This window comes from Topomyia yanbarensis, chromosome 3 (genome assembly GCF_030247195.1).
Source record: "Topomyia yanbarensis strain Yona2022 chromosome 3, ASM3024719v1, whole genome shotgun sequence".
Lineage (NCBI taxonomy): Eukaryota > Metazoa > Arthropoda > Insecta > Diptera > Culicidae > Topomyia > Topomyia yanbarensis.
The window spans coordinates 252,548,341-252,573,022 of record NC_080672.1 but is presented as its reverse complement, the minus strand read 5'-3'; the positions used below and the strand labels follow the sequence as shown (position 1 = coordinate 252,573,022).

Here is a 24,682-nt window from a genome sequence, read left to right as displayed (position 1 = left end):
ATTTTTGAGATGTTTGGCATCAAAAATACGCATTCGAAAGGTGCGAAAGGTACGAAATCGGCAAAGTCCCAAAAAGTTGATTTTTATAAAAAAAATAAATTTCGAGATAACATAAAATCTCGACGTTTCATGCATTTTAAAGATGTTTGATATCAAAAATACGCATTCGATTTCTGAAATTTCATGAGGTACCCGCTTTGAAAAAAACAATGAGTTCCGGCTTATATGGGAATTTCATATGTGAGCGGACGATTTAGTCTATATTTCCGGACCCATATAAGCGATCGGTACGAAATTTTATATACATCTATGGGGATGTTATAGTTATCATTTGGGACTAAGTTTGTGAAAATCGGTCCAACCATTTTCGGGAAACTGATGTGAGTTCGTAAATTTTAAAAGATGGCCGCTTTTCCCGGGCACTTCCGGAACCGTCTATGGTGGTCAATGTAGTCAACGAAAGTTTGGTTGGCCGTCGGTGACCTAGAACAGCAAATTTAAGTTGTTTGAGAGACATTTTAGCGAAATTTTTACCTTTTTTGCTTTCATCGGAGTATCGGTTTGAATCACAATTTGCTATGTGATCGCACGCCACAACCTGTAACTCCGGAACCGGAAGTCGGATCGGGATGAAATTAAATAGCCATTTACGGGGACGCAATACCTTTCATTTGAGACCAAGTTTAGTCGAATCGGTCTAGCCATCTCCGAGAAACCGATGTGACTGTTATTCTGAATTTAGATACTTCCGCCGGGGCTTCCGGAACCGAGGATGGTGGCCAATGTGGCCAAATAGACTTTGAATGGATGTTAGTTACCTAATACTACAAATCGAAGCAGTTGTGGTCATATTTTTGGAAAATTTTTCACCTTTATACATTCATTGCAGAATTTATTAAAATCGACATTTTCTGCGTGTTCGTACTTATCACCCTGTAATTCCGGAACCGGAAGTCGGATCCATTAGAAATTCAATAGCAGCCTATGGGAACGTTGCACCTTTCATTTGAGACTAAGTTTGTCAAAATCGGTTCAGCCATCTCTGAGAAAAATGAGTGACATTTTTGGTCACATACACACACACATACACACACACATACATACATACACACACAGACATTTGCCGAGCTCGACGAACTGAATCGAATGGTATATGTCACTCGGCCCTCTGGGCCTCCGTTAAAAAGTCGGTTTTCAGAGCAATTGCAATACCTTTCTATTGAGAAAGGCAAAAATAGCTTCGAACATTTTTAATGCGAAACAAAAAAAGCTATAAGTAAAAATAAGAATTGAATGAGTTCATCATAGAAAACATCTCATAACTTGATTACTGTGACAGAGACATGTCTTCTGCAAAATGTATAATAGTCTCCTCTAAAACTTTGTCGAAGGCGTCTGAGCGCTATCTCTTTCGGTTCAAAAGTTAAATTTTCTGTAGCCTACCATGACCATTTTTTAAAAAATATTGCCAAACGATGGCGCTTTTTACACACACAAACTTTGAAGAATATATGAAATCACTAATATGGACAGCTTTGACTCCAATGCAATGACTGTGTGCTGGTGGGACCTGCTCCGGGTCATTATCATGTGGAACAATTATTATGCGGGGGTGACGGAATTTTGAGGTTACTATTCGTGAATCGAAATTTCACCAACTATCCGCTAATACACTCGTCGTCACTGTTGTAGCCCTGTGTGCGGGGCAGGTCAGGAGTCTTCTAGGACACATAAAAAGACACTCGCGTACAAACTACATAAAATACTTTTAATAACGAATGGTTAAAATAAAGAGCATGCACTCAACGCACAGTGGCTCAAAACAGCGTTTTGAGGTACTTAATTCACTGGAGTCAAAACTGTCCATATTAGCGATTTCACATATTCTACAATGTTTGTGTGTGTAAAAAGCGCCATCTTTTGGTAATACTATTTTTTTAAAAAATTGATCATAGTAGGCTACCGAAAATTTAACTTTTGAACCGAAAGAGATAGCGCTTGACTGTCTTCGACAAAGTTGTAGAGGAGAGTATTTTTAGAAATTTTGCAGAAGACATGTTGTCTCTGTCACTCATAGTAATCGAGTTATGAGAACTTCTCTATGGTGAACTCCTTCATTTCCTATTTTTACTCATAACTTTTTTATTTCTGATTTTTCGCATTAACAATGTTCTAAGTTATTTTTTATCAGCATAAAACACATAACTTTTCCGAAGAGACCAGATAGTTGTGAATGCTGTGTAAAGACTTATAGCTGATTTTGATTTAATTTTGGCCTGTTTTTGAACCCGTGTGACCTCACTATCGGCAAAAATTGTAATTATGCTATCAATTATTCTAAAAGGACTAGGTTTCACCTACAAAACGAAGGTAAAATTGTTTGTCCATAAGCACCTGTTCAAAAGTTATATACTTTTGAAAACTTTATGTCTGGCCCTCCTGAAGTCGCGTGAATGACTCACTGAACGAGTAGGCGCTGGTGTTCAAAGACGCTTTCGCTTGATTTCCTGAGTGACGCGCACCCTGTGTACTAGTGCGTCTGCCGGAAGGTTAACACTGATATTGAATGATTTTCCAATGGATGATATACAATTTCATCTCGGTCCAGATTATCGTATGAATGTTAGCTTCAGGGCAAAAAGATTAGAAATAAAAAGGTTATGAGTAAAAATAGGAAATGAAGGAGTTCACCATAGAGAAGTTCTCATAACTCGATTACTATGAGTGACAGAGACAACATGTCTTCTGCAAAATTTATAAAAATACTTTCCTCTACAACTTTGTCGCAGACAGCCAAGCGCTATCTCTTTCGGTTCAAAAGTTAAATTTTCTGTAGCCTACTATGATCATTTTTTAAAAAAAAATAATATTACCAAAAGATGGCGCTTTTTACACACACAAACATTGTAGAATATGTGAAATCGCTAATATGGACAGTTTTGACTCCAGTGAATTAAGTACCTCAAAACGCTGTTTTGAGCCACTGTGCAACGGACTGAACTGGTTGACTGGCTTATTAAAAAGTGTTTTCCGCTTCTGGCACATCTCGAAGTGACAGCAAGTCTGTCACTAGAGAGCCTAGCGCAAAGAGTGGCGGATGACAGGGCAGAATTGCCATTGCTCCAGTTTAATTGTCTTTAACAATATGCAAATGAAAATACTCTTTAAAAAATGTTACCTTTTCCCAGGGGCTTTCGGAATGGTAAATAAACCACACAATACTACATAGAAACAGTTATATTAAAAATATTTCTTTCCACTTAATGACATAAAATCAACAATGTAATAAATACGATAAACCACGGTAAAAATAATCTTTCTTGAATTATAATACAATCAGGTTCCAACAAACATAGAATGATATCCTGCGCACAACTCAGAGTAGCCAATGATATAACCCTTTCCCGTGTCATTGCCACCGAAAAAAGACACCGAGGTGTATTCATTACAGTCAGTTCAAACGTACATGAACATCGATTCGGCAGTGAGTACGGTTACAGAAAGGAAACATCTTCAGAGTCAAACCGCGTACAAGAAGCATTTCTCAATTATATACGAACTTGAAAAGTTATGGCAATTCGAGTGCGATGAAAATATACATATGGCTACAATCATAACTAGTTCGCTCTACACTAAATTTAAATTTTGTTATCTTCTTTCAACGATAAATTTGAAACGTCAGCTTCCCAATTGACTCACTTGGTCCCATTGAGAATACAAGCTTATGAATATTTTGCTTCGATATTCTTTCCGCGCTCTGCGCCGATGTAAACAACTAGTGAAATGCAGCTATTATAATATATTGATTTCTTCCTACTCCAGAAAACGCATTTGCTAAGCTTTACTGTTTCAATATAAATCTTCCCTATTTAATTCATATAAATCCGTTGATACATTTCGCTATGGATACTGAGCTCACACAATCTCTAATCGATTATTTGGTTTTCATTGAGTTTTAGGCTAACTTCAGCACAAAATACCTCAATGCTGAGAATTGGATTTGTAAAGGTGACATTGATCAATTTAGCTAAGTTCTTTCAATTCCAACTTTGCCACTGTGAGCACACATTAATGAATAATGCAAGTTACAATATCATATTAATATTAATTGTACAATTAAATAAAACCGCTTTTACCATTATTTCGTTTTGTCATGCGATTTCGAAATTTGGTTGAGTAGATAGAAAAAAGTGCGATCGTTTCAGTGCATGTCGGAATAACATTTTGCGCTTTCGTTTTACTTACAGACTAGCTCGCACATTGCATGCAAATTAAAGTGCATCTTTAGTCTTTACCATCGGAAGACAAAGATTATAGAATGAGCTATCAACAAACTCGTCCACTTTTTGCCATTTTACATAGCTTTTAGTGTAAAGTTCCTCTTTGGTTTTAATCTTACCTACAAAATGGGGATCTACCACCAGCAGATATACCGTCTGATCGGCACTGATGTGAATACCGGCGATTCCTTTCGAAGATGCATCCATATCACCTCCCATCATGATTAGCCCACCGTGTGTTTCAAAATATTCCTTCAGCATGTCGCTGTGTTTCGCGATGCTATCCTTTTTCGAAATGTGTATCACTTTACAGGGAACATCGAAGAGGGTGTCAATTACGTAAATCGCCTCCAACGTTCCGATCCATTCACGCGAACCAAAGAATCGTTCCGGCTTGTCTTTGATCTCAACTAGAGTTTGTTGAATGGTTGGAATATTTGGAACCTTCTTGTCGAGAGAACATCTCTCTATAATCCACGAGGAGATCGATTGCAGGGTCCGATAGCCGCAGCCCCATCCCTAAAAAATAGAATAATGTTTAACAATGGGAATGATTTGCCACTGAATGGAGTAATATTATATGATTATTTTTAGTTTAAATAGTCCAAGAGCTTTTTATGACCTGAAACAGAAAGTTACAGCATATGAAACTACCTTGAAATTAATAACATCACCACTAGCAATTAACTCGTGGTTTTATACAGAATGAACTTTGCGCCAGCAACAATTAAGGTTTCATGGTTCTTTTATAGCCACTCATAAAACTGAGATGGAGCTTGTAGCGTTCTATAGAACTTCCGTTGCTTGGATGGTCTTAGAAAACTATTTATAAAACGTTATATTCGTCAATAATTCACATATTTTTTAAAATTACCTGTATTTCATGTATTTCGATTTTCTGATATTACCACGAAAAAATGGCAAGAGATGCGCAATTGTGCCTCACTTTTGGAATGGAATACTTCCAACGTTTCAATACAGGGGTCCCCTTTCAAAATTTTCTACTTGTAGTTTCCCAGTTGGTTCATGTGAATATAATTGTAGTACTACTGAACGCAAAAACAATATTTTGCGCTATTTGAAAAACAGTGTATCTTTTTTTCGTTCTTGTTCATCTGACACGGACTAATTTGTTAGCATAACTGAGCCGTCGGTATTTATTGATTTTTACAATATGTATAAATTAAAATTAATTTTCAACTTTCAAAGTTTGTACTGTTCCCTAGTCCGGTCATCTTTGGAGTATTGTTCGACGGTTTGGAACCCGCACTACCTGAACGGTAGCGATCGAATTGAAGACATTTAACGCAAATTTATACGGTTTGCTTTGAGGCGGCTTCCTTGGCGTGATCCTTTTCGGCTACCTAGCTACGAGAGCCGCTGTCAACTTATTCAACTCGACGCAGAATAACTCCAATAACGCAGAAATACAGCAAGAGCCCTTGTTGTCGCCGATTTGCTGTCAGCACGCATTGATTCTCCAGCTCTCATAGAACGTGTTAACGTCCAAGCGAGAGCTAGAACATTGCACAGTAACATTCTCCTGAGAGTACCTCTTCGACGGTTTAGTCATACAGCGAATGCGGCAATCACGGAATTACAACGCATTTTTAATCGTGTTACACATTTGTTCGATTTCCATTTGTCCCGTTATGTGATTAGGTCTAAGTTTATGATTTTTTAAGAATGTTTAGATTAAGATAACATTATTGGGGCCGATTGCGGCCTGTTAATGATTTTACGAAGTCCTGGGATGAAGTTCCTCCAAGTATCTTCCTTAACACTATCCACCTCTCCGTATTTTGACCTGAGTTGATAGATAGCGGCGGAACTAGTACGTGGTGCCAGGTAGCTTCATTTCAATACTGTCATGATCTATAAATGTTGGGGTGCTGTATAACACAACGACATGTTTCAAGTTGTTCTGCGAAGCAAATAATTCTGCTTGACTAATTTTTTTGAACAAAATCAGTACCGCATGATGTATATGGTGGAATTGCACCGCATTAACTTCTATGTTAAGCTTCATGTTCACCTTCGGACATTTCGAGAAGTCAACATCAACACAATTTACCCGCAACGGGGTATAAATTTGCTTTCGGTTGTCATTGTTTGTTCACGTATCCACAGTTATCCTCAAGGAAGAGAAATGCGGAAAAATGGTAACACATTGTTAAAATCTAGCAGAGCTCCCAGAAAGAGATAGATTGGGTCTACTGGATAAAAAAATTGACAGTTTCACTGACTCTATATAGCGTCTTCGCATATCTCTTACTTACCGTTCAGGCTAAAAGAGATTATAACTATAATAGCTATAATCTCTTTTTCAGGCTAGAGCCTTATTGAATCTTGCTGTATGCAGAAGCCGTCTCCACTCCACCCGGCCATTGCTGCTTGTCGCCAGCCTCGCAGCCTTCGAAGGGTCCGCAGGTCGTCCTCTATCAGGTCGATCGACCGTGCTCGCTGTGCGCTCCGTCTTCTTGTTCCTGTAGGGTCGGTCAAGAACCATCTTCATCGGGTCGTCGTCCGACATTCTTACGACGTGTCCAGCCCACCGCAAACGTCCTATTTTTGCAGTATGCGCGATGGATGGTTCTTCCAGCAGCTGCTGCAACTCATGGTTCATGCGCCTGCGCCACGTTCCGTCTTCCATTTGTACGCCAACATAGATGGTACGCAACACCTTTCGTTCGAAAACTCTAAGGGCGCATTGGTCCTCCACGAGCATAGGCCGTAGATCTCTCCCTAGAGGATACCTGGGCACATCTCTTCCTAGAGGATAACTAGGTACAAGGAATCAATTTTTGAAAATAGACAAAACGGCGCATGGGTAAATTTGATTACTAGCAGCGTAGCGATTTATAGCTTCTAAACTGAGCAATATGAGAAACCGGACTCAAATTCTGTATCTTATTATGACAGAATACCTATCAAAAAGACAGGTGGGTAATGTCTGCGACATCACTGGAGAGATGTAGAATACATTGGGCAGCATTTTCTGTAAGCTTCAGTTTCACGCAGAAGGGGCTGGCTATCGAAAGAAAATAGTTTACTTCCACCGTCATAGAGGTGGAGCTTTGAACGAAAACTAGTCTGGCTCGCTTGGGCCGTTGGTCGAATTGTACGGACTAACCATGGCACAGATAGTAACTGCTTCCACAAAATCCATTGATTCCGTTATTTTCAGTAGTTTTAGATTCTACGGTATTAGTTTAACAAAATAGTTTTCCAATAAGATGTCGCAAAAACCTAATTGTACATTCAACGTTATAACGGCAGAACGCGAATAGTTGGGAAAGCGGGTAAAACAGCGGCCAAAAAATATTTCAGCTTTTTCTAGACAGTCGCTCAGATTATCGTTTATTTTTAAATCATAGATCATAGAATCTTCGGTCAAGATCACCAATGTGAATACGATAAGATTGGCTGAAAAATCAAACAAATTGCAAAAAAGAATAATATACCACTCACAACACTGATCATGAACGGATACATGCAAAGGTAAATTAAGTAGTTAGAGGAAATTGTTGAATGTTTAATAACGTCTCATAACAGAGTTAAATTGAATTACACTCTTCGGCTGATTTATAGACAATTAAATAATCTTTCTTATTTTCACTTGCAGTGATGCATACAGTGCCACCTAGCGGTGAAAATGAGAGCGATAGTTTTGTACAAGTAAATTGTCCAAAAATTTCATACAAACTTGAAGCTCGTTGATCCGGTAGCTAGGTTAGTCCAATTTGATTCTAATTTAGAGCAAACACTCCTGGTGGAATAAGGAATAGACTAAGGGGTGTTTTCGAAAATTCGTTTTTTTCTGGGTAGTCTATGCTAACGCGTTGGCTTTATCGCCCTAAGGATTTCATGGTTACTAGATCATCGCGATTGCGACCGAATTGGTATTATTGCGAATGACTCGAGCGTTTGCGTGTTATTGTGCGCGTTCGTTTTATCGCTTGGGCGTTTGTATGTCGCGTATACTATCATGTTCGTAATTTCGCGTGCACTAATTGCATTTCTGTGTAGTCGTTTGCTTATTCCCGTGTGCTCTAGAGTGTCGCCGAGTAAGAAACAGCAAAGGAACCAACGCAATAATTAGACAGATTCAGTAAAGGTTAGATGGACGTACGACTCGTATACTACAATCTATTACAGAAAGACATCAGATATTGTGGTAATACGGCAAATAATTGACATGAAAGATGAGAAAGGTAAAATAATACACACTTAATTTGAATTACTGGGTACAGTAAAATTTTACTGGGGTTTTGAACAGCAAACCGTTCGGTAATCAATTCAGTAAAACAATTCGGTTACCGAACTCTCCGCAATCCGTTCCATCTAAACGTCAAAAAATACTGGTCAGTCAGCAGTTTCCTCTGAAAATGGCGACTTGACAGATGATTTGCTGTACCTGTTCTGTAAATTTTTGACGAGGTTCGGTAATGTTGGTATAATTTTGCCGAACAATCTGTCGAAATTTTACTGAATAATGTTTATGTACCGAAAACAATAGAAGTGCTGATAAATGCAGTGGAATATATTGCGGGTTTCAGCAAATTATTCGAAACTGAAAATCGCTAAAAAATGAAAACTTTTCCGCAATTTTTCAAACAATTTGCAGACAGCTCTGTAAAAATATCACTTTACTGTGCAAGTCGTCGAAAAAAATTACTGAACAACTTTTGGCTGGCTTAGTGTGTACAGCACATGAAAAGAGAACATTAGTATTCCGAAAGCATAGAAAGAGTATAAACGCTAATCGGTTAAACTTTGGTTTAAGCTGGTGATAGTAAGAACAAGCATGCAATATAAACAAGGCCCAATAAGCCCCCCGGTCTCTTCGATGCACCACTATCGAGGCGTATTGCAATCAATATCTTAGAGAAACTTATTGTTAGTGGTCAATATGAAAAGCTTCAATTATGTTCAATAGAATATGAATGGCTATTTTCCTAGTTGCAAAGGCAAATTTACAAATAAACTAGTATTGATTGTTGATAATTGATGTACTAAGTTTGTTGAAACTGATACATGTAATATTACTTGATGACAGTTTTAATAATCAAATCTAGGGGAGGCATGCTGTCAGATGGCGAAATACTACAAAAAATACGTATTAAAAGTGTGATGTGTTTGCCTATGAAACTGATACACACTACGATATAATGAGTACCCATTAGATGAAAAATTGGCGTTTTCCTAACCTGTAGCACCTTCAATAGTCCCACTCGGAACAAACCATGCGTGCTTGTTCATTTGACACGGCATTAGCATAACTGAACCGTTGGTCTTATATTGTTTTACACTATGTAGTAATGAAGGCAAAAAAAGATGAGTGGATAATGTTTGTGACATAACCGGAGTGTCGTGACTACACTTCGGCCTGTTAATTCAAATCAAAGGATTCACGTTTGAATGGGAAATTTTCAAATTATTCTTTATGATAATTATAGTGGTGAAAAACAGTTGCTTTACTAGGATCTGATTGATGATAGAAAGCAATTGTTTTTCATTATTATTATTATAGTGTAACGAAAGACATCTGTCTTAAGAGGATTTATTGTGACATTCCACTAAGTTGCTCAAAAAGTTTCGATTTTTGTAAAATAATTGTAGAATTATAGGGGATCTGAAAAGAACCTTTGATGTCTGCGTTGGTTTTGATGCGTGATTCAAAGATTGTTGGATGCTGCTGACTTCTGCCCTCTATTTTCAGGCTTATCTGTTGTTCATAAATGTGATTCTGACAAGATTGATGTAGCTCGTCAACCACTAAATCAATCAAACAAAATGTTGGCCTGTGATATGAAAATCACAAAATATATCTTTGGCTTCTACATTGACGTTTTTGACAAACACAAGATCAATGCATGTACCTTCAAGTGTAGTGGCTTCATTTGAAACCGAACATTATACAGAGAAACAAGTGCGTTTGGTTCTCATCTTCCTGGGGGCCGGTCCTCTGCCAGTCTCTGCCGTCGAGCCTCTGATCGTCCACTATTACAACGTTGCGCTTCGCCGGGAAGCATATTCAGCCGCTGCTTTTAAGTGACCGCTGCGCTTGACTTTCGCTTCCTCGTGACGATTTTCATGTTGACCAAATACTTTTTGACTGTCTGGCTGATCGCACTGACCTTTAAGCCCAAGGCTTTTGCCACCTTGCCTTCCGCTTCAGCACTTGCTGCACCTTACGGTCTCGCAAAACCGTCGGATGTCCGGAGCCCAGCTTGCACTCAATTTTAGACATTAAAAATGTCTTACTCCACTATCTGGGGCTAGGTGTCATTCTAAAATCTAAACTATCTTTCATGTAACGAAACTATGTAAGGTTTGCACGCTTATAACTGCGATATTACTAGATGGATTTTAATCATTCATACACCAACCGATTCAGAAACACCTAACTTAAATATTGGTAATAATTTAATATCTCCCCAATAAAAGTAGACTTTTGGAAATTGATAAAAATTAAAAAGTTCACGAAAACGGGAAAATTACCATTCGTGAGGCAGGTTTCTCAGACACAGCCGTCCATAGAGGGCACCTTATTGGCTCAGTCACACACGAAAAGTCAACCGGTGGGTCTGTACCGGATCTTGGAAAGTTACTTCCAGAACCGCGTACTGCTATACGAGACCGATGCCGATCAGAAAAGGGTTCCGATTACCGCCGGAGTCCCGCAGGGCTCGATCCTAGGCCCGGTGCTATGGAACCTCATGTATGACGGGGTTCTGAGACTGAAGTTCCCTCCTGGAGTCAAGATCGTCGGCTTTGCTGACGACGTAACCTTGGAGGTCTACAGGGAGTCAATTCCTGAGGTAGAACTAACCGCAGAACACGCGATCAGCACGGTGGAGGAATGGATGAGCGCGAGAGGCCTGGAGCTCGCTCATCATAAGACGGAGGTAGTTATCGTCAACAACCGCAAGTCGGCACAACATGCAGTTATCCATGTGGGAGAAGTCGCGATCACTTCACAGCGAAGTCTGAAGTCTCTCGGAGTCATTATAGACGACAAGCTGACCTTCGGCAGCCATGTCGACTATACATGCAAGAGAGCGTCGACTGCTGTTGCGGCTCTATCGAGAATGATGTCCAACAGCTCAAAGGTGTGCGCTATTAGACGTAGGTTACTGGCAGGCGTTGCCGTATCTATCCTCAGGTACGGCGGCCCGTCATGGTCAAGAGCACTGAGGGTAACCAGTTACCTACAGAAACTGGAGAGCACCTACCGCGTGATGTGCCTTAGAGTGATATCTGCCTACCGGACGGTATCACACGATGCATCCTGCGTGATAGCGAGCATGATGCCAGTCGGGCTGGTCATTCGGGAAGATGAGGAGTGCTTTGAGCTACGTGGAAATAGAGGAGCCCGCGAGCGCACCAGGGTGACCTCGGTCGCCAGATGGCAGCGTGAGTGGGACAACTCCTCGAAAGGTAGGTGGACCCACCGGCTGATACCTAGCATATCGAGCTGGGTGGGAAGACCCCATGGGGAAGTTCACTTCCACCTGATACAATTCCTGTCAGGCCATGGCTGTTTCCGACAGTACCTCCACAGGTTCGGGCACGCGGAGGTCCCAGTCTGCCCGGACTGCCCAGGTGTAGACGAAACTACCGAACACATACTGTTCGTATGTCATCGGTTCGACGTCGAAAGAAGAGCAATGCTTGACGTCTGTGGCTGGGACACAACCCCTGATACCCTTATTCAGCGGATTTGTCAATCGGTGGAGAAGTGGAACGCAGTCTCGGCTGCTACCATCCAGATTGCCAGTAGGCTACAGGTAATCTGGCGAACCGAGCAACAGACGACGGGCACGGATAACTAGTGATTGGTTAGCTGGAGCGAAAAAGGCCAAGCGCAAAAAAGGGAGTGAATGGTCTGCTCATGCCGAGGCAGGTTTGGCGCAGCGAATGTCAACCGCGTAAGGGGTAAACCCAGCCGCCCCGAAACAAGACAGAAGAGTGAGTGTATAGGCGTATAAGTGGACTGTCTCATGCCAAGACGGGAGGGTCGTAGCGTAGTATGTTGGGACGTAGCTATCGATACCTCATGGCGTGGCAGAGGAGTGAAAGGGTGAGCATCCAAGTCAGTCTCACACGGCATGTTAAGGGTGAGCACAAAAGTCAGCCTCACATGGTATGGTAGAGGCTAGCACAAAAGTCAGCCTAGCAAGGAATGAAAAAGGTGAGCACACAAGTCAGCCTCGCATGGTATGTCAGAAGTGGGGCCTAAGAAAAATGTCCCACATGGGATGCCAGGGGGAGTGACAAAGGTACAATAGAGTGGCACGATTGAGAGTGAATCAGGTGATAGGGTGAGCACCCAAGTCAGCCTCACATGGTATGGGTGGGGCGAGCACAAAAGTAAGCCTAGCAAGGAATGAGTAAGGTGAGCACACAAGTCAGCCTCGCATGGAACGTAAAAGGTGAGCACAAAAGTCAGCCTCATATGGGAGTGTTTGAGAGTGAATCAAAGCGCGATTGAGAGAGCACCCAAGTAAGCCTCATACAGGATGTATGAACGCGTGAGTGAGAGTGAATGAGTACATTTAGTACAGCCATCCCCCCAGAAGTAATACCGAGAGGTAGTTCCTGGGAGGAATGATGGCGGAGCCCAATGGAGTTTAGTCGGTATTAATGGCTGATCACCATTCGAGCCCGGCACGCCCCCAGTGCACCCCGTGTGGTAGATTGGACCCTACCAATAGCACGTGTACTGGACTAGGACGTAAAGGTCTTCTCCATTGTAAAAAAAACACACGAAAAGTCATAAATAGAAGCGACGCATGTCCGTTTAAATCAGTTGTTGCTCTTATCCCATGCGAGCAACATCGTCTCCGGGCGATGCAATAAGCGCTATCGATTTTCGACAACGTTGGCATTTGCACACACTCGCACCTAAGTGACTAAAGCATATACGGTTAGTTTATAAATAGAGGTGACGCGTACACGTTTGAATCAGTTTTTGTTCTTATGTCGAACGGGTAAGATCATGGCACTACAATAAGCGGTAGACGCTATGCATTTTCGGCAGCGGTGGCCGTGTGCGGATTTTTCGGGTACCAGCACGGTGTCACAGAATGATTTGCAAAGTGGGTGGACGGGGTGGTTTGGATTTAATTCAATACGGTGTGTGCTGCTTAAGAGTGTTGCGTTTGAAAAAAATATATTTATTTTTATGCATGCGTGTGCGTTGTAACTTGTTAATCCATGTTTACGGCGCTTTGTGGCTGCGTAGGGTAAAGAGCCTATTGGTTTTCATATGTTTCATATTTCGGTTATATGTTTTTTTATCAGTAAGGCATCTGACAACGTGCTTCTGTAGTTATTGCACTGTTCAGCAGCGTAATATTTTATATAGGAGAGTACACTCAGGTTTTTACGCGTTTTTTTTTGCGCGGTATTTTTTACGCGGATTTTGAAATTTATGCGGTTTTCATTTACGCGTTTTTTGAAATTAACGTGGTTTTCATTTACGCGGCCTGTATTCCCTGCGTAGAAAAACTTGAGTGTAATTGCATCGGCAACAATCACATTCCCAGGAGAACTTTTTGTTCTCTAATTTCAAACACGGAAAATTTTAAAACAGAACTTACCGTCCAAGCAGCAGTTTAAGCGGGTGTTCTTTTTCGATTAAAATTCAAGCCATGTCTTAAGCGTTACTGGACTTAAAATTGTTTTCCCAGTTTATCCAGTCAAAGTATCTGTCCTGCCCTATGTATTTAAAACACAGTTCTAATCGCGTTTTAAAGTATACAACAAATAGGTTGGGTATACTAATTTAAATTTTAAAATAAATCTGTTTTAAATTATGAAACAAACCGCTGTACTGAAGATATAATTATGTCAGTCCTATTACCACATAAAACACCTATATAACATAAAACGCTACAGAATTGGTTTAATAATACAATGTTTACACTACAGAGTTATAACACGTTATAATAATTAGCAACAAGAAAAATGTCACCAAGATAGCATCCAAATCCGTTTTAACTGGCAGTGCGAACGTTGTATAATAATGTAATTTATCAAATAATTTCATTTATTCGACCACTAATCGATCAAAAAAATACTTAACCTTAAGATTGTTTACCTAAGTTCATTAGTACATTATTGAAAATTTAAATCTGAAGAATCTGTATATTTCCCTTTGCGGGCGTGGGCTTCCTCATAACAGTACTCAATATGGAGCTTTTCTTTTGAATATATTTTCTGGACAGACCAGCCTATTTTTACTAGATGGATCAGCAAAATAATGCCAATCAGCTAGTGAGATACTTGATTAATTGTAATAATAGATTACCGTTAAATGACCTTCAATAAATTATGTTTTAATGGGGAGGGTGTATAGCAAATTGTAACATATGAAAACAGGAGAGTGAGCAAGAACGTGAGTTGATATGTGTGATAGATAAAATTCATTTGCACGCTCTTGAAAAAAGCTACATTTTTAATGTCGCCGTGGTCGTGTCCTGTACACAACCCTTTAATTTTTTCTCCCTTCTCTAGGAGCGGTAGGTTCTTGTTTACGAGAGATCGGCTATATCCGGGAGATAAGAAGTACGACAGGATGTCGTACTTCTTCGCTCCGGAGAGCCGGCGGTAATCACAAAGCATCAAAGGTAGTTGCTTCAATACTTTCACCATGGCTGCCGTAAACAAACTGATAAAACGTTCAGAGCCAACGTTTCCAATGTAAACAGTCCAGTGTTTCATTGAAAAAAATTCAATAAAAGTGGGTTTTTCGAAAAAAAAAATATCGGGAATACAGATAGAAACCGGAAAATTCTACGTATATCAATCCCACCACGATCTATGTAAATGATGTTTACTATTCTTTTTGTTTACAAAAGTACGCGTCGGATTTTTTGCCGCGGGCTTGGTGGTGAACTTCAACTACAATTTTTATGCTTAGAGATTTGTAGTACGAAGCTCCATGATTATGGGGATCCCTAGAATCGAGCAGTCCAACGCCGCGTGCTTCCGGTAGCGGATAGAAGCAAAGGGATACCCTGACGACTGGCAGATTGAATTATTTTACTTTCAATATTCAACTGAATCCAGACCGATGCAGTATCCTATGGTTGTTGGTTCATTGTATATAATTTAAACTAATTATATCATTCATTTTGCACAAAGTATTAAATCCAAGTAGATTATCCAAATTATAGAGACCACATCTGTTCAACTATTCGAAATTTGCCTAGTTGTTTTGAAGAACCATCATCCACGCGGACAAGCCCGTCGAATAAAAAGGCTTTGTTCCCAAAAAATGAAACTGCAACATGGGTCAATTACACAAAGAACGGCAGTATACTGCACAAGTGGAAAACAAATTTGAAAAATCGATTGCCGTGTTTAATGCTTTACTTCTTTAGCACACAATGACCCGAATGGGATTAGTTTTCACTTCACAAATCCATTATGTATAACAAATATGCAACATTCATCACAATAAAAAGAAAATGATACAACATTGCATAGGAAAGACTAATCTCACGCATTCTGAATCTCCCATGACTATCTCCAGCTTCCAAGGAAATCAAAACCAGCTATGCTGCGTTTATTAAGATGCATGCCGAGCTAATCGATTCCGTGTACAAATGCAACAATGCACCGGAATCGCTCAACAAAGTGAGTAATACTAACTACCAGAGACGTGAATATCGTCCTACGCTCAATTATTACCATCAGACGAGACACAGCAATTTAATTGCACGAGTGTTTGCATTGCATATGTGCGGAATTTAGCGGCTTCTATAAAGTGACAATTGTATAGTAGAAACAATTAGGTTAATCCACTTTGCAGGATTTTCTAATCAGCAAACATATAGAATCCTGCTGCAAAAACTTGTACAAATTTTGCGATCGAAAACTCTAATTACACATTCTACCTTGTCTTCACACACAATCACCGTGTTTAAAGCTCTAGCTACCACTAACAAATTATATCAAATGAATAGCTCAATCAAAGTTGACGCGAATAATTAGCGCGATTTGTTCGGTGTACTTGGAATCAAGAACAGGTCACGATCGAATGGGTTAGAAATGCGTAGTTGAATTACAGGCATGCTGGAATGAATTTACTAGAATGATGAGTAATAGCATCACACTATTTGGAAGAAACATGTATTATCATAAATGTCAAAACTCGAAAATATCATAAGCGTATCAAGCCACACAACACGATGGGCAAATGATATAAACTATGAATACATTTCGGCGTTGATTATTCCCTTATCTTTTCGAATCGATCATCACGCGAGATGTATCTACATAGCTATTGAAGTATAAATATCACATTCGGGATTAAACACTTCTGACATGGGAAATGATGCAAAACTGGAATTGGCCATCGTACGGCTTTCCTGTGGCGATTGACGTAATCCAAGCAGTCCGATTTCCATATAACAGAGATCAAGAACTGCGAGTGGCACTGGCTTGTGGTAAGAACGTAAATATGTATATGAACAATAAGGCATATAAATATAGAAAGTATATGGTCTCATAAGCGAAACAATGTTTTTTTTCTGACCTGGTTTTTGCTTGCGAAGGGAAGAAACCCAAATGCGCTAATAATAGATCTCCAAGCAAAACGGACAACTTTCGATTTAAAAAATTCTCCCTAAATTGGTATCAGATTGCCAATACTTACCACATCTTGAAAACCGTCGCATCCATAGTGATAGTAATAGTAGTTCCCTCGCATCAAATACGTACTGCCATCAGGTTTCGGAGGCTCCAAATTGCTATGTACGTTTAACAATAAATCTAAATTTTCCATATTCACAAGAGGTTTCCTGTAATCCACAACAGGATTAATTATTTTTGATAAAACGTTCTCAAAACGCAGAAATTCTTACCGAAGCAAATAAAAACGATCGATGCGAAAACCACTACCGATTCGAGGTCAGCCCGTTCGTTCTCAGTACACCCTGGAAACACAAATTGGAAATGACAGCTGAATTTCACTATGGCAAAATTGAAACTTTCCACGACTAACTGCTCGCCTTCGAGATTCTTACTGAACTGTTTAGGATTTTCTACTCCCTAAGAGATATTTTTTGTTGCTATTATTCGAATAAAACAAGTTGTTTACACAACACACATAACACACTTTTCACTGACTTTGTTCATGCGCCCTTCCTTTATAAAGAAATGTGTCTGATGAATACTAGCGCAATGTAGTACCTATGTCAACTATAAATAACATTCATTGATTCGCAAACTTGAAAAAGAAACGTCTTTCGATGTCATGTTGGGAATCAAAACAAACGGTACAAAAACACTTCGCTTTTTATACCTTTATACATGTTTCTAATGCCGTTATATCCTACGTTTCAGCGGTTTTTCATTTACATCTGCCCTAATCCACTGCATATTCAAAACATTCTGTATCAAATTGTAACAAAGTTCCAGTGATCAACAAATTCATTAATGTTGAGATGGTTGAGAGAGATCCCAATGTTGTCAGTAGAATCTGAGTGACGCATGAATGGTAGGATGAATAAAAATATGCATGACTGTAAGCTAACTGTGTTTTGTGTAATCACCGGATTTACAACTACTTTTACAACTCGCCCACTAATGAAATCTGACGATTTTTTTAAAAGGGCCAATAAAGCATGGAGAACAAAGAGAACTCTGTATCGAATGAAATACACTGAGAAACAGGGAGTATACTCGTCGCTTTTGTTCTAATGTGATTTTTATGCATTTTCTAGCATATATATTGTCCGCCCTAATAAAAAAATTATATACGAACCTTAACCCATATAATCCAACGATTCCACATATTGTTTGGATTATACCCTGAACAGGTCGGTAGGCTCTTGGATCATAAGATGTTTATTACGGAGTGCTATTCCAAAGGAGACTTGACGATTATTTTTCGTCGCAGCAAGATTCGTAACGCTATTCGGCGCACTATTCGTCGCAATTGTATTAAAAATCAGGGATGCCAGGTGATATTTTGAAAAATCTGTGCGCGGCCCATTTAAAAATCTGTGTCTATCTGCGTCACGGAAAACGTACAAATTTGGCTGAAAACAAGAGGTGGCAACCTTTTTTTTGGTTTTTGCGTTGGTTTGTCAAAAATCAAGGTAAAAAAATGAGAAATCTGTGCTAATCTGTGCATTCTAGAAGAAAGCTGTGGAAATGCGGTAAAACAGAAAACTGTGGAAATCGGTGCAGTTTTTTGCAATCTGTGCAGCAAATTGAAAATCTGTGAAACACAGATAAATCTGTGCACCTAGCATCCCTGTTAAAAATAGAAATTTTCTTACGGGATGAATGACACTTTAATAAATTGCAATCTTGCGTAAAAACCTTACTGGAAATAAAACATATGAAAACATGAAATTTAGAAGAACAGTTTTCGGTCAGTTTTATTGTCAAATTCAGTTAAAGTAAGTAATTAGCACACATTAAACTTGGGTAATACATATTTTTCGACGTTTTTGAGCATTTATTATCAATTGCGCCAATTCAATTCGTCGCATCAAACTGATTGAATGGCTAGTTTCCAATGAAACGTACAATACGTGGATAGACCTAGCATATATACGTGGATAGACCGAATATGTCCAATCCATAAAATATATAGCAGAAGAAACGAGAAGCAACTAAAAATATATGCTATTGATGACTAAATGAAGTTCTCTGTGTCAGTTTAAAACAACATGCAGATTTATCGCTATTTATGCCGATTTTTAAGCTTTATACCGATATACCGATGAAACTTCCACAAATACTGACTTTTTGTTTTTTATACCGATCAACGCTGATTTTTTCAAATATTAAGACTAAGTCTTCTTAATGTTGCAAATTGAGCATGTTATTATACATGTATCGTTTGAAAAAGTGCACAAATCTTTCCCAATTACATCGTTCGCAAATTGAGTTAGAAGTCTTGACCGCTTTTTCCAAAAAGACATAGCTATAATGAGTGACTTTCATTGTTTACTTTCTCTTCTGGTAACAATTCGGTCGCTTTAACATTTGTCCCTCAACTCTTTGCATAAAATTGTAATCAAAACCACCGTCTTTCTATCTGTAATGTAAAATAAGTGAAAAGTGTTGTAGTGACGCCGTAAAAATTGAATGAGAAAATAAACAAAGAGAGTCACTCATTGTAGATATGTCGTTTTGAATAAAAGCCTTTGGAATATGTCTTGTCTCTTTTAGAATTACGTCGTAAGGTCAACAACCTATTTCGAAACCTTTTGAGATCAACTACTATTAAATAATATTTATAGTTTACCAATCACCTCCAGGTTAAAAGCGTGTTTTGTAAACACCGTCAGTACACCTAGCGCCGTCAGTAATATTTAGAAAAGGCGCATTCCAAAATAGGAATAAAGGAATCAATTTTTCGAGTATAAATTTTTCACTATTGACGTGATAAATTTAATTCAAATAAACCTTTTGAGATTTTGTACTATTATATTGAAAAAAGTGATCAAATACTTTATCATCCAACAAAACTGAAGACTTTTTTATTCAAATATTCTTTACAGTTGCTTTTAATTAACTTCATTCCATGTATATGAAAAAAAGGTTATATAGCTCGTAAAAAACTAATATTTATTGAATACAACTAAGCTTTATGATACGTACCGAATTTTCGCGTAATTTCACTTACAAAGAGACAACGAGGAATATAATTACGGTCATAAGCTAGGGGCAGATCACTTGTAATGCATTTTGAAAAATCAGCTAAATTAAATACATTTCTTTCCATCAAAATAGAAATTCGTAATGTATTTTGCGTTGTGTGCAATGTATTTTGCGTTGCGTGTAAGACGTCAAAACCCTACAAAAAATTAACCCTACATTCAACAACACGTCGAACAAAGTGAATCAGCGTAGGACGTTTGTTAAACAAACTTTTCTGCGAGGGAGTGCAAAGTTGATGCAAAAATGAAAATTAAATGCATTTTTTCTAATTTGGTGCAAATTTGTTATACATTTCTCTAGGTCATAAGCCACTTTTAGTGAAAATTCTACACAAACCGTAACTCGCTAATAACACACATAGTACACAATAGAGAAAAGTTTTTTTCTTTTATTGACCTCTGTGAGCCTCCAGGATTCCCGTTCAAAAAGAACTTTGACAGTTGGTGTTGACGCCATAATGATATGTTTGTCGAGAACTTTTTTACGATAACAGTTGTATTGCTCAATACTACAGGATGTGTATTACCGACAAAATATCCAAAATCAGCGGAATTGAATAAAAAATTCTCCGTGGTTTTTTTTTGTGTTTTGGGTTATCCAGCTTTTTACGTGCCATGATGACGGCCAATATCGTCCAGATCGTAATATGTAAACAGTCCTTATACAGTGAAGACCCGATTTTATTAGAGTTACTATATTAAGAGTTAGGCGGACACAAAAGCCGGAAAACTGGCAGCTCTTATTTCAGAAAAAATAACACTGGAATCCCATGTAAATGTTCAAGCTCTAGCTTAATAATTTCATTGTCGTCGTAAGTAAGAACTTTACATGCACGAATAGAAAAAAACAATTCGAAGATTGGATGATATGATTTCATACTTATGCGAATATCTCTTCTTGTTACAGAAAAAAATGGTTCTTTTCGTTTCTCTACACGTGATAACACAAGATAAGAGTTAAATAGTTATGACCATAATCACAATACCTTTCCCATATACATCCAAAGAGAACATGTTATGTGACGTCATGCTCGATTGGCTCCGGTATTTGACATGTTCAATTGGCTCCGCTCAGTGTCTCCGCCTAACTATGAATATAGTAACTATAGATTTTATCAGCACCCGATTTTATCAGCTTTTTGACCCGATTTTATCAGCTTCATATGGAAATTGATAGTTGGTAGTTTGATGGGCTCTAGCAGACGAACCAAATTGAATTCGAGTAAATCCTTTCTTGACTAGGGGCAGATCACTCTAAGAATGTATAACAAATTTGCATCAAATTGAAAAAAATGCATTTAATTTCCATTTTTGCATCAGCTTTGCACGGCCTCGCAGAAAAGTCTGTTTAACAAACGTCCTACACTGATCCACTTTGTTCGACGTTTTGTTAAATGTAGGGCTAGTTTTTCTGTAGGGGTTTGACGTCTTACACGCAACGCAAACAACATTGCACGCAACGCAAAAACATTGCACGCAACGCAAAATACATTATGAATTTCTATTTTGATGGAAATAAATGCTTTTAATTTCGCTGATTTTTAAAAATGCATCACAAGTGATCTGCCCCTAGTTTCTTGAGCATATTTTTCTTATCTTAGAGATCTGATTTATGCCAATTTTTTTTATTTTTTTTTTTTAATTTTTCGCTGTTAGACCCCATTAAGAAAAGTTTAAGCTAAATTATCAGGAAAGGTTATGAGGCTGTGTCTAGGGACTAAAGAAGAATATTTTAAGAGCTTCGGTTTCTTAAAAAGAGAGTAAAATATATGTCCCGATTTTATCAATGTCCCGGTTTTATCAGTCTAAACTTCACCAAGAGGCTGATGAAAACGGGTCTTCACTGTATTGACAATAGTTATTTTCGTCATCCACCCAGTAAGATAAAGTTATCATACTTTAGTCCAATGCGTTGGATGTTTGTTCAATGAACTCTCGATATCCGCGTCAGCGAACGTGAACCCCGGCGAAAATAAAAGAAACAAAAAAATCCGCAGCACAGCGAAGCGATGATGTAGAATCTAGGGCAGATCACTCTAGGAATGTATAACAAATTTGCGTCGTAGAAAAAATGCATTTAATTTCAATTTTTACGTCAACTTTGCACTCCCTCGCAGAAAAGATTGCTTAACAATCGTTCTACGCTGATCCACTTTGTTCGATGTTTTGTTGAATGTAGGGCTATTTTGTAAGGTTTTGACGTCTTACACGCAACGCAAAATACATTGCACGCAACGCAAAATGCATTACGAATTTCCATTTTGATGGAAAGAAATGCATTTAATTTCGCTGATTTTTAAAAATGCATCACAAGGGATCTTCCCTAGGGGCAGATCACTCTAGGAATATATAACAGATTTGCAACAAATTAGGAAAAATGCATTTAATTTCCATTTTTTCATCTACTTTGCACTCCCTCGCACAAAAGTTTATTTAACAATCGTCCTACGCTGATCCCCTTTGTTCGACGTTGTGTTGAATAAAGGGCTAGTTTTTGTAAGGTTTTGACGTCTTACACGCAACGCAAAATACATTGCATGCAACGCAAAATACATTTTGAATTTCTATTTTGGTGGAAAAAAATGCATTTGATTTCGCTGATTTTTCAAAATGCATCACAAGTGATCTGCCCCTAGGATCTGCCCCTAGTGTAGAATAGTATTACCAAATACAAATAATTTGTATTTGGTATTATGTTGTGGTTAAACTAACACGAACGCATAGTGTAAACTGAAAGGTGTAGTTCGCTGGTCACAGCGTATGGGAAAAGAGTAGCTGTTACCAAAACGGGTCATTCTTGGATTCTGCAGAAAAAGAGAGGTTACAGAAGAAAACGAATACAACATTCCCGATTGAAAATCTTATGAGATCCATGACATTTCCAGTCGTTGCTGTAACGGCAAGGAGCAGTCAGTAGCTGCTGTAATATGACCTGGGACGGGACTTGCCGATAGATGTTTTCTTTTTCTTTTTTTCGGTTCATTCTATCGTTCGTCTCGCATAGTCTCTCTTTTTGCCTCGCATAGTTTAAATGAACTGGCTGCATTGACAGTACCTCCTGGCTGCATTTGACGTACGATTTTTTGCTGTCTGCATGTCTCGTCTCAGAGTATGAACACTTCGTCGATAAAACAACAGTCCGCAAAAACCAAAGTGTACCGTTTTACCCGGTATGCTAGAACGAACAAACTTTCTTTTTGAATGTTGAAGCTCTTTTTTCTAGCTTTTTATTATCTTATGTATGCACTATTTAACAAAACTGTCCGTTACAACAAAAAAAAACCGATAATGCATTTTCAATGAGTTCTGAATAATTATTTGATGCATATAACCACTACATACGCAGCTGAGGGAATTGACCACCTACTGTAATATCAATATACTTATCGAGAAGCTTGCCCAGATTCAAACCTGTCGTAGTTTGACAGTAGTGATCGCTTCATTTCCAAACAATCGTTATTTTGTATGGGACACTTTTCGAATGTCTCTGTCATGTCGGTTTGTCGGTGGTATGAATGTCTGCTGATTCGTGGCGTTCTCCAGTACATTGCTCGTTGGGAAAAAACAATACAAAACAAAATGGAAAAAAAAAGATTCCTTTTTTTCATTCTTTCTTTCATGGTCTATTTATCATATGCATTGTTTAATTTTTTATCATTAAGCCGCCCGTTTCAGGCCTAGGGGCAGATCACTTGTGATGCATTTTACAAAATCAGCGAAATTAAATGCATTTCTTTCCATCACAATAGAAATTCATAATACATTTTGCGTTGCGTGTAATGTATTTTGCTTTGCGTGTAAGACGTCAAAACCCTACAAAAAACTTGCCCTACTTTCAGCAAAACGTCGAACAAAATGAATCAGCGTAGGACGTTTGTTAAATAAACTTTTCTGTGAGGGAGTGCAAAGTTGTTGCAAAAATGGAAATTAAATGATTTTTTTAAAATGTGATGCAAATTTGTTTCAGGCTTAAACTTCTGCCTATAGAAGAATTGGGGCTTTTGTTGTTCCAGTGTGATGGGCAATATGAATGCTATTTTGTCGTTCTCAATTACAGTGTGCCTCATATTAGTGTTGATTTGCCATTTAATGTTTTAGAATAATAGAAATGTCAGCGATTATACTCAATGAAATGGATTCGGCGAATACCTTACTTTGTTTGCAGCTTTAGGGTTTTTAACTTTTGCAGTAGAGTTTCGTATATACGGTCTGCTTTAATGCTTGATATTTGTAGTGCTTATAAACATATGACTGAGTCTGAAAAAGGAATTAAAGGAAAGTAGCAACTAAACTCGGTGAATCTAAACTTTCGGTTTTCTAAATGTTTTGCACAGCAAGGTCATTTAAAAAAATGGTTGGCATACAATGTTTCTCGCGATCAGAGTTACCGTTGCTTAATTCAAAACTCTTTCCTTTTGCTATATACCTATACTACCCATGATCGCATATTTGTCCCGTTTTCTATGGGATTTCCTATCTTTATGGGACTGGTTTGCGATCATGGGCAGTATAGTTCTGCTCAATTTATGAATTAGAGTATCTGTAACTCAAATTTGAGTGGTTTTGAATAGACGTGTAAGGAAGTTTTAACGTTGCGGGCAATGAGTTATTTGACCGTATCGTGTTGGTTTTCAACATAATCAATGAGCGCCATAATGTTTTCAGTGGGAATTTTATTCACCACAGGAGGGAAGCAAAAAGAAAACTCGC

General features: G+C 38.5%; 1 protein-coding gene across 5 annotated transcripts; it reads right to left on the bottom strand.

Moving 5' to 3' along the window:
* Window positions 1-3,222: 3,222 nt before the first annotated feature.
* Window positions 3,223-17,756, bottom strand: LOC131689502 (probable Ufm1-specific protease 1). 5 transcript variants are annotated; one of them, XM_058974625.1, is made up of 4 exons: window positions 17,599-17,756; window positions 17,159-17,230; window positions 16,951-17,095; window positions 3,223-4,799 (listed from the first exon to the last, which is right to left on the bottom strand). In XM_058974625.1, exons 3-4 carry the CDS (start codon window positions 17,077-17,079, stop codon window positions 4,272-4,274), a joined length of 657 nt encoding a protein of 218 aa, XP_058830608.1. In that variant the 5' UTR covers window positions 17,080-17,095; window positions 17,159-17,230; window positions 17,599-17,756; the 3' UTR covers window positions 3,223-4,271. The 5 variants fall into 5 exon arrangements, with proteins under 5 accessions (XP_058830608.1, XP_058830607.1, XP_058830611.1 ...); XM_058974624.1 differs by lacking the exon at window positions 17,599-17,756 and adding an exon at window positions 17,290-17,551 and having other exon boundaries at window positions 17,159-17,231; XM_058974628.1 differs by lacking the exon at window positions 17,599-17,756 and adding an exon at window positions 17,299-17,551.
* Window positions 17,757-24,682: the final 6,926 nt, after the last annotated feature.